We start from the raw sequence: 11193 nt of genomic DNA, 5'->3' as shown, positions 1-11193 counted from the left end.
AAAAGTTGGAGTATTTTTCAGACCCTTTTCCCAAATAAATATAACAATAATGTAATAATATTAGAGGTCCTCTAAAAGACTAAAACCTATTCTCAACTAGTGGATATCATCTATCTGGATCTTTTTCCTTGGTTGTGCCCTATCTTTACCTAAGTTTACATTAATTCCAAGAAACTAAGCCAATTTTAGACTGATCTAATTAAATACTCATCAACACAAAACGATTACAGAACCATCGGATAGTTTTGTCACTTTCTTAGAAAGATTTTTTTTTTTGAAAATGACTTTCTTAGAAAGATTGTAAACAGTGAAAGCAAAGATTGGAAAGGTAGAGTGATGAGAGAAAAGGACCAGCAATAGTTATGGGCAGCATAGAAGTTCAAAATATGGACTGAAGGAGAGGTAAAATACTTCAGACTGAGGATTGATGGTTAGATCTAATTAAATATACTGTATCTCCATCCTTTTTTAAGTTAGGAAAACTTCAAAACTCCTTTCTAGAGTTCCCAACCTATTTTTCAGCTCTGCAGAAGATTCTTTAAACGATCTCCAATTAACACAAAGGCAAACAATTTAATTCTAGACACCACCGAGAAGTTTCAAAATCTTAAGATACCATTACACTAACATTAGCTTCAACTTTCCTACATTTAGTATTTTGTTCAACAAGAACGCCTAGGGGTAAACACTTCTAAATTCTACTTCCTATGTATTCTGCAAGCTATAGAATTTCTCTCCATGTCATTTTTTAATTCAATTCAAATAGAGTCCTAGTACACTAATAATCAATAATCTAGTACTCAGAACTCTACCTTCAGGAATCCCTATCTCGGGTGGTTTGTGCAGTGCACGGTACACGGGATCACTACCAAAGATAACATCCATAACTTGGTGCCGGGAGAACTCCACGATTCTTTCAATGATCTGGTACCAAAGATCAAGGTCAGCTTAAAAGTTAACAAACTAAAAGGAGACGTGCAAAGATACCAAGACAAGAATCAAAATGAAATCTGTATTTGTAATTTACAAGATATATTCAGTAAAGGAAAAAACAAAAAAGAGTTAAGAGCATACTTCTTCTTTATACAATTGCTTAGGCATCCCATTGTAAGCCATTATAGCTAAAGCTGCATGAATGGACTCTAAAGCACAGAAAATCGATGACACAACCTCTGCATCCATCTGCATAACATGGGAAAACCAAAACCTTATTATTGACTATGGCCATGACAATGTTATTACTATCGTTAACAAATTTAGAAGTGTGGCATGTTGACAAGAGCCATGATTTCCAGACAGTGACATGACCCACTACCCACCCATAGGTAACAAACAGAAAAAGGTCGGTTACAAGAAAATAATGGAAGCCAAAGTCGGTACTTGCAATCTTTAACTGGAAAGAGAAAATTATATAAGAAACTAAAGAGGCATTATCTGTACTGTAAGTCTAAAGAATAACATGAAATGCATAATTGCTAACTTACAAGTTCACAATCATTAATTGATAAACCTTCTGCTCGATGAATCTGGTGATCTAAGACCCTAAGAAATCTCACTAGATTATCAACTGGAATCGAATTCAGTGCTTTCTTTGCTCGGATAGATGTGATCTCCCTCAGGACAACTTTAAGATCTGCCACAGACACTGCTAAAAATTCTCTTTCCTCCCGCTCATCACTAAAAATTTCTGCCCTGCCACAAAAATCTTCCAACATCTCACAAAAACCTGCTGCAACTGCATCTAATGACAGGAAATATTCCCAATTCATTGAATAGCCATCTAGAGGTAAGGAAAAAAAAAGTGCAGTGACGAAAAGGGAACCTTGACATTCAGAAGCATCAGGGCCACTTGATAGTAAGGTGCTCTCCCTTCCTTTCTTCTTGACTTTTGGTTTCCTAGAAGATGCAGTAACATCCTGCAATCAATTGCTTGATTTTAGTAAACACAATGACTTAGCCACTGGATCGGCCATTTTCAAACTTACACTAATAACATGGTCGTGCTGATAATTGTGGATCTCTACAGTGCCTTGTTGTGGAAGTTCGACAGCAGGTATACTCTCAAGAGAATTTGAATTAGCCTTGCGACTTCGTGCAGTCTCCTTAATGGGGCCTGAGAAACTTGAACAATGTGCTATATAGTAAACCCAAGTAACATCAAACACTTAATGAAACATATCACTCAAATGCAGAAATAGAGAAACACTTCTACAGAACCCAAGACAATAACATGTTCTAAAGTAAATCCCATGAATAGCTTTTCTCTGGATGCTGATTATCTGTTTACCAGTGTTGGAACAACCACAATTGTAATGTAAACTTTAGAAGACAATTCTTTGACTAGGAAATACAATGGCCAAGCTGCTTCATATTTTGGAAGAAGTGTCTTTGAATAGTGAAACTACAGATTCTCTGTTAGGAGGGACAAATACAGGAAGCTTTATCTGTTAAGTCTTGCTACATATGGCTAAGCAGAGAAGAAACAATTCCCAGAATTGGTTTGGATGAAAATATGCAAATCAAAAGCACCACCACACAAAGTGGCAGTTTTTGCGGGAATTGGCACATGACACTTGCTTCATGAGGGGAATCACATTATGCGATAGACGCTACTTATGCAGCAATCAGGAACAAAAGGAAGCCACTTTTCCTACACTGTTGGGTTGCCAATCAACTTTGGAGTATGTTCCCAAGTCTGTTCAAAGTGAATTTTCTGATGCCTCACTCTGTAATGAGCTACTGCTATGTTGACGCTCAAAGGAAGAAACAAATCACTGAGAGTATTATGGAAGACTATACCAGTTGGCATGGATGGGTACTATGGAGAGAGGAACTCCAGATGCTTGACGGAAAGGCAACTACTGTACTGGACCTGAAATTCAGATGTTTATGTATGCTGGCACCATGGTGTAAGCTCCAAGATGTGGATGATAGATACAAAATGCTAGATTTCGTTACTTCATCATGGTACTAGAACCAACTTTTTACAGAGGTTTTCCCTCCTTTCTTTTGGGCAGGGGACTACTACTCTTATAAATCACCATCCTGGTGTCCGAGTCCTGATACTGTTAATAAGATCTCTCGCTTACTGATCAAAACAAAAGGGTAAATCCCAGGAGTAAAAGTTAAAATCAAAATCTTGTTACTGAGAAAGAATTCAAACAACCAAGCAAAAACTTTTAAGGCAATGGGTGGATCTGCATAAATCGTTTTGGAAACAGTTACACTTTCATGAGATACTAACATTCAATGGAAACGTGATGACTTCAGATGGGAGTCTATCATTATGAGCAAGGAAGCACGAAGTATCGAATTGATTTCAACATAGGATTTCAAACATTCTTGTCACCAAATACAACACGATTTTCTTCAATTACAAACTCAAATCATCTAAAACAAGTAAACAACTTGACCAGAAACAAGTTTTAGCCCTTGCAAGAGAATGAAGAAAAATATGGGTAAATATTAGTTGGTGCGACAAATCAGATTAGCAAAAGGATGCTTGTACCATAAGCACAGTCAAAATGTTATGTAATTCAAATAAGAGAAAAGACTTGTACTTCTGCACAGAATTCAATCGAGCCAATTGGACATGTAAAAATCCAACACATAAGATAGAAAACAATGAAATCAGCTTTATAGACCTTGTTTACCTGCATTTATTAGAGCAAAGGCTTCAGAGTTACATGTAAGCACTTCATTATGCAGGTCAAGGTGTCCCACAAAGCCATGAGATTGAGGACTTGCATCAGCTCTAAGGTTCCTGCATATAAGGATTGATAAAGTCAAAGATACACAGTGGAAAGTTTTTTCCTTCTATGGTCTACTTTTAAGGTGGGAAGGTGTGGAGTACACAAATTAGGGTAGAAGGTTACTACTCCCTCTGTCCCTAATTACTTGTCCACTTTTGTTTTTTAGTTGTCCCTAATTACTTGTCCATTTTGACAAATCAAGAAAAGACAAACTTTTTTACCTATTATACCCTCAATTAATTACTTTGAAAAAGGTAGAACTTTTTGAAAATCTTAAGTTTTTTTTTAGAAGGTTAACTGGTATTATAAACAAAAGGAGTACACCAATAATGTGCTCCTACATAATTACATCAAAAGTATGAAGGAACAGCCCAAAACAAAATCTATCACCTACATCCCTTATAAACTGTCTAAAAATAGGGTAATGTCCCCTATATCCTTAGGTACAGAGTGGATACACCAAAAGTAAAAGGTTGCTAAATAGTTCATCTTTATACTTTGGAAGGGAATGCTCTTGTTCTCAAAACATCTCTGGTTTCTCTCCTTCCAAATTGTCCACTAGATGCAAGCAGGGACAATCTTCCATCTCTCCTTGTGTCCCGGAGAAGATGGGATTTGGGCTTAAGTGGATCAACTGGATAAAATTTTGTATATCTTCAATAAAATTCTCTGTTTTGATTAATGGTGCTCCAACAGGATTCTTTGGAGCTCAAAGGGGCCTCAGGCAGGGGGATCCTCTGTCCCCTTTCCTTTTTTGCTAGTTATGGAGGGACTCAACAACATGCTCAAATAGCTAATACAAATGGCTGGTTGAGAGGTTTTGATGTGGCCAGAGATGAAAGGGAAAGTTTAGAAGTGACTTATCACACTGATCTTTTGTGGGGCAGAAGAACAACTCAGATATCTGAGAGTACTATTGGTCCTGTTTGAAGGAATCTCTGGGTTACATATTTAATTGGAGCAAGAGTTTTCTTTATCCCATTAATGAAGTAAATAACATGGAGACACTGAACACTATCCTAGGTGGACAAGTTGGGGCTCTCCCAACTACATGCCTTGAGATGCCTTTGGGTGCTAAATCAATGTCAAAAGAGATATGGAACAATGTAATAGAGAAATGTGAGAAGAAACTGGCTAGATGGAAGGGGCAATACTTGTCTCTTGGAGGAAGAGTAACTCTTATCAACTCAGTTCTAGATGCTATGCCTACGTACATGATGTCTTTATTTCCCATTCCAGCAGGGGTTACTGACAGATTAGACAGGATCAGAAGGAAGTTCCTATGGCAGGGAAACAAGGACAGGAAAGGTTATAATCTGGTAAAGTGGACAGATCCTATAATAGAAAAAAAGTATGGGGCTCTGGGTATTAAAAATTTGTAGAATCATCGCAAGGCTCTCAGAATGAAGTGGTTATGGAAGTATGCTAATGACAAACAACTGCTATGGGGAAAGGTCATAAAAGCCAAGTATGAGGGAGAAAATAGATGGATGACAAAGGAAGTAATCTCCCCATATGGAGTGAATCTGTGGAGATAAGTAAGGGTCTTGTGGGATGACTTCAGGATCAATACCAAGGTTAAAGTCAAGAATGGGGAAAAGACAAGCTTTTGGGAAGATGACTGGCATGAAATGGGGGTTCTAAGGAATATCTATCCAGACATCCACAATTTAATGCTAAATCAGCAAAGAACAATTGCTGAATTGTGGAAGCCTGATGGGTGGGAAATCAATTTCAGAAGGCAAGTAAATGACTGGGAAATCACAAGAGTTGCAGAATTCTTAAACACTATTGGACAGTTTAAAGGAACACAAGAAGGGGAAGATGAGCTTTGGTGGAAGGGCAGGGACAAAGGAATATTCAAGGTTGGCAATGCATACAGATGGTTGAATAATCACAATCTGTAGAATGTCAACTGGCCTTGGAAAACTATATGGAAGGTGAACATACCCTACAAGGTAGCATGTTTCACTTGGCTCCTATCTAAGGAAGTTGTCCTTACACAAGATAATCTGATGAAAAAGGGGATAACTTTATGCCCCAGATGTGTTTTTTTGTGGAGAACAAGCAGAGACTGTTAGACATTTGTTCCTCCACTGCAAGTTCACAGACCAGCTTTGGAGGCTATTCTTAAATCTTAAAGGTTTCTCTTGGTCTATGCCAGGAAAGGTTATAGAGACCCTGCAAAGCTGGGAAGAAGCTGGGGTTCAAGCAAGAAGCAGAAGTAGGTGGAGAATTATACCAGCCAGCATATGGTGGACAATTTGGAAGGAGAGAAATGCTAGGTGTTTTGAGAGCATAGAGAATAGTATAGAGCAGATCAAATTGAATTGTATCTTGATTCTATGTTTTTGGTGTAATCAGATATGGTCTAATGATCCTGTATCTATTATTGATGTGTTAAACTCATTATAGACACAGGATCATAGGTTCTGGAATTACTTGTAAATATGGCCCTAGTACAGCCCATGTACTGATCTGTTCATATCAATATACACAAAGTTAACAATTTCAAAAAAAAAAATTCCCACTCAACTACCTTCAAGTTTTTGGACGTCTCACATTTTCAGTCCAGCTAAAAAGACACAGTTTTTAATAAGTATTCCTTTGCAGCCATCAAAAAAAGGGTTTAGAAAAAATAAATTCTAATTCATCTGCAACTAGTTCTCCCACCTTTTAACCTGGTCGTGAAATCTTTCTGGACAACATAAGTGGATGGGAAAATAGAGAAACTGAGTTGAGCAACCCAAACTAATTACAACTTGGTAAGAAGAAGAGGTTGCTCAAACTAGGAAAATTAACTAACTTGATCATTTGCTCATAATTATCAAATGATACGGCAGAGCATCTTGATACTTCAGATAAAGAAAGCTTACAGATATAATAAACTACCTACAGACCAAATACCTTTCCGGCTATGCACGAATCCTAAAATGAGGTCAAAATTTGTTTGTTAAGTGACAGAACATGCAAGGCATTTGGTTTTTCATTTTTAGAATTAGGGTGTGTTTGGGTTGAAGGAAAATATTCTCCATGGAAAAAAATGTTCTCCTCCATACCGAACACACCCTTAATATAGAAGAAAAGCACACTAGGAAGTTAAATATGAGGTCCATCAACTATTTGTAATGCAATTCCATTTCTGCCTATTGGCCAATTCCTGTAACTCCATTTCCTATTTTCTCTGATTGTAAAATGATCGATTTACCACAAAATATTTAAGAAATTGACATCACTTCCTAATTGCAACCCTGTAAGTTAGGATGTGAAAGTGCCAAAGATTCCAAAAGTTATATGAAGAACCTGAACTAATTAATTCCTTAAAGGCGGAGTCGTTCAAACTTTGAGATTTTAAATGAATAATTCTAGAGGAGTGTCACATAGATCATTTTACAGCTACTGACAACGAAGATTGAATAATTATCACTTGACACACAAACTGAGTTTGTACATGATAGGCAATCAATTTATTACATATCCATCATCTGCAACACTTATAACATGTAATTCCATCAAGACAATGTGGCAAAGCCTAAAAAAACCCCAAATTGATCAACCCATAGAATAGAATAGAATCAACTTGACTGAATTGGGCCAAAGGAAAAAACACAACGTGTAATTCTACCAAGTCAATGCTGCAAAGCCTAAAATTAAGCAATTTCTCAAGCCAGAGAAAAGAAGAAGCGTTGAGCATGAGTAAAATTTAGACCAAAAATATCTTCAGAACATATGTATACAAGACTTGTATTGTGTAATTAAACTAGGTCAATATTCCAAAAGGTAAATAAATTTATCAAAAAGAAAAAAAATTACTCACAAATAAGAAACGTCTGTATTGTGAAGCAGATCAGCAATTTTGTTAGCGTGAATGAGTATGTCACTCCGATTCAACGATCTGGATTCACTCCGCTCGTCGAACAACCTAAGTTCGTGATCGAGTGCGCCGCAGAAGACAGGAAGTGACGGCAAAGGCAAAGACGGGGAAATTTCAGAGTGCACTGTATTCGACAAACTTATACCTTGAGGAACACCACTATTGCCACTTGAATTCGCCATTAGAATCAATCACCGGAGCTCCGCAAACACGGCTTTCACACAGTTAAGTAACAGTCAAGTTGTAGAGAACTGAAAATCGGAGAAATTGAGATTTGAGAGTATGAATCTAAGGTTTTTTCAAATTTGAGGAAAAGCAGAAAGCCCTAATCGGATAAACAAATGGCGGGGAAAGAGAATAGTAGAAAAATTTGGGATTTTTTCAGCTCAAGTAGTAGTATATACAAGAAGAAAAAATAGTTTAGATTGTCAAGTTACGAAAATACCCTTCCGGTGTACACATAAACGTTATTACTGTGTTTGGTACCATTTCTTTTCCTTTCACGGAATTTTTGTACTAATTTGTTGGGAAAAAGGACTTTTGCAGTAGTAAATTAGTAATTACATACAATATTAATATCCGTTGGATCAAAGGAAAAAGTACAGTGCAGATTTGGAAACAAAAATTGCTTGTGTTTGGATGGTCTTACCCATTCTATCTATGGTTCGGTAACACCAAAAATCTTATTTTGTGTAATATATAGTTCATTTAGTTTGAGGCGAAATGGTCTGGTGAACCCTTGTACTTGTATCAGTTTGTATTATGAACCGTTCTACTTACCCATTTGTCATTTGGACCCTTAAACTCAATTAAATTGAGACTTTTAAGTCCCTCCAATCATGTGTGTAGCTCACTCTCCTTTATATAATTGACATGTCATATCCACGTCAGATATATTAATGCCATATCATAATTATTTTTTAAAATTATTAACCAAAATTATTTAATATAAGGTAAAATAATAACATTTTAATTTATTTTGGCATTTTTTAAAGTGAAATTCCATACATCCAATTCTCCCTATTTTCACTGTTTCACGACAAAAATCGACCGGAGAAAGCCATCGCCGCTGTCGTCGCCATTTTTGCCGATCTGGCCGAAAAACCTCTTCACCGCCATGACCGCACTCGTCGTCGTCGCCATTTTTGCTAGCGAAATCACATATAGTTTCTCCCTCACCCGTCTTCATCTCTGTCGCACACCATCACTATTATTCTTTCCTCCCCCAACCTCCACAAAAACAACAACCTAAGCCACCGCACCGCCGATCTGGCCGAAAAACCTCTTCACCGCCATGACCGCACCCTCATCCACCTCGTTCTCCTCTCCACTAGCTAGTGTCGCCTCTCTCTCACACTCTACTGCGGAAACAGTGGTGGCGTGCACCACCAGCGCCACTTCTCTCTCACTCCACTGTGATTTAATGGTCTCCGGTGAGCGCTGGTCCGCTTTCTCCCTCTGCGATGAATCATTGGCCAAGCTAAATAGATGTTAATAAACTGTGGAGAAGAAAAAAAGAAGTTTGGTCAGGCGATGAAAATGGCCAAAAAGAAGGGGTAGTGGGGGAAGAAAGGACTTTTTAATTAATTGTTTTTTTAAAAAAAATATTTCTTTTATAATTTTAATATATTTTTAACCAAGAAAAGTTATTCACTCGCCTTACGGTGCGTGAAGTCACACACTTTCGCCAACTCAGCCATCTTAAAGACACATAAGCTTGGTCAATGGTTAGAAAGATTTGTTAGATTGTGTTTTATTGAGTTTAAGGGTCCAGATGATAAAGGGATAAATAGAAGGGTTCACAATACAAACTGGTACAAGTATAAGGGTCCACCAGACCATTTCGCCTTAGTTTGATCATGTCTTTACTTTATATTTTCTTTTCATTTTGTCTTTATTTACTTCCTATGTTTCAAAAAAAATGGTTTAGTTTCCTTTTTAGCCTATTTCAAAAAGAATTATCCATTTCTTTTTTTGACAACACTTTAACTTCAACTTTCCACGTGGCATGTTTAAGACCACAAGATTAAAGGACATTTTGGTACATTTGACATAACTTTAATTTAGAACCACAAGATTAAAAAATATTTTTTCTTTTCTTAAACTTTGTTCCAAGTCAAACTAGGTCATCCTTTTTTAAACGGAGGAAGTACTTAATAATCTTATTTTGTTATTTTCCTCTCTTTTTTTATATTAGTTCTACTTCATACCCTACTTTTCCCAATAATTTATCATTTACATTGTTGATTTTTAACATTATGTAACGTAACGAAAGAACAATACAATATCTCCAATTATTATATTCATTAAAACATTACAGTACAATATGGTACGATACATCATAAGATAATATGTAACAACCATCCAAACATAGTGTTAGAAGATTTTAAGAAATTAAAGGATTGGGGAAGTTAAATTGTAGTAATGAGAACAATGACGATTAAGTTCACACTTTTCATGTTAGAAAACTTTCACCAATATTATTAAATAAATTATATGATTTAATGGTATGTATAAATTATGCAACTCTTATTTTTTGAAAAATATTTTTAAATCAAAATATGCTTAAAATGAATATAATCGGTAAAATTTCATATAATTGGATCGAGCTTGCTTGGATTTAAGGCATAATAATTATTATTTTATGTAAATTGATTATTCAAAAGTAAGTAGGTCAACATAATACCACAGTTATCTTATTTACACCGTGAACGTCAAACTATTTATCTTTAAAATTTATAGACATGATTCAAGAACACGTATATTAAGATTATCAAAATACGAGGTTTGTATATACTAACTTGTTTTGTAAATGCAAATAAGATTAAAAATAGTAAATACAATATTAAAGTAAAAAAATAAGATAGGCAAATAGAATGAGTCCGATCAGTCTAATATTAATAGTTGACGGTGTCACGAAAAAAGTTTGGTTTTATTACTCTTTAGAACTCGTGATCTTAGAAGATCACAAAATACGAATAGTGGAAATCATATGGTTTACAACAACTAAATGAAATTTTATTTATAGTTAAATCCTGGGATCATCATTCGAAAAAAAATAGGCCCCACAAAGACCTATATTTACTTATGTATCTGTTTGTTACATAATGGCTGAGGAAGATAATGCAAAATCGATCAATTACGACAAACACTACTGGATATTGCATTAAAAAACAACTTGGTGAAATCATTTGGATAAGAAATATAAAAATGAATGTTTTTCAAATCAACTCATTTTCCCCCAAATTTAAGGAAAATGACTTCCCTTCAAAACTTAAGGAAAACATTTTCCAAAACTCTCTTCCAACTTCAAATTACAATTTTTTTTTGTTGAAAAAATTAATATATTCTGTCCCTACCCTCAAACCCCCCCCCCCAAACCATACCCCTCCCTCCAAAAAAAAATTTAAAGCTTGTTTTTAAAAAATGTTTTTAACTTCAATATATTTTTTACCCCACCCTTAACCCTACCAGTCCCCCTCCCAAAAAGAATAAAATTTAAAGTTGTTTTTAAAAGCTATTTCTAATTTCAATTTTTTTACCCCTCCACCCCCACCCCGCCCCCCC

At 35.9% G+C, this 11193-nt stretch overlaps 1 protein-coding gene across 3 annotated transcripts in view; it reads right to left on the bottom strand.

Annotated features, from left to right (window-relative positions):
- LOC102592080 (nipped-B-like protein B) overlaps positions 1 to 7991 on the bottom strand; it is a 19309-nt gene extending 11318 nt beyond the window's left edge. For 2 of the 3 annotated variants that reach the window (XM_006343094.2, XM_015306813.1), the window contains exons 1-7: positions 7570 to 7991; positions 3654 to 3763; positions 1986 to 2113; positions 1823 to 1916; positions 1485 to 1741; positions 1075 to 1182; positions 813 to 924 (exon numbers count right to left, since the gene is read on the bottom strand). In XM_006343094.2, coding sequence (XP_006343156.1) covers positions 813 to 924; positions 1075 to 1182; positions 1485 to 1741; positions 1823 to 1916; positions 1986 to 2113; positions 3654 to 3763; positions 7570 to 7808 — 1048 coding nt within the window. In that variant the 5' untranslated portion in view covers positions 7809 to 7991. The remainder of the gene's footprint in view (positions 1 to 812; positions 925 to 1074; positions 1183 to 1484; positions 1742 to 1822; positions 1917 to 1985; positions 2114 to 3653; positions 3764 to 7569) is intronic. The other variant, XM_015306812.1, reaches the window with a different exon arrangement.
- Positions 7992 to 11193: the final 3202 nt, after the last annotated feature.

This window comes from Solanum tuberosum, unplaced genomic scaffold (assembly GCF_000226075.1).
Source record: "Solanum tuberosum cultivar DM 1-3 516 R44 unplaced genomic scaffold, SolTub_3.0 scf00041, whole genome shotgun sequence".
Taxonomy (NCBI): domain Eukaryota; kingdom Viridiplantae; phylum Streptophyta; class Magnoliopsida; order Solanales; family Solanaceae; genus Solanum; species Solanum tuberosum.
Note: the sequence above shows the minus strand (reverse complement) of the source record. Positions and strands in the feature narration are given on the sequence as shown.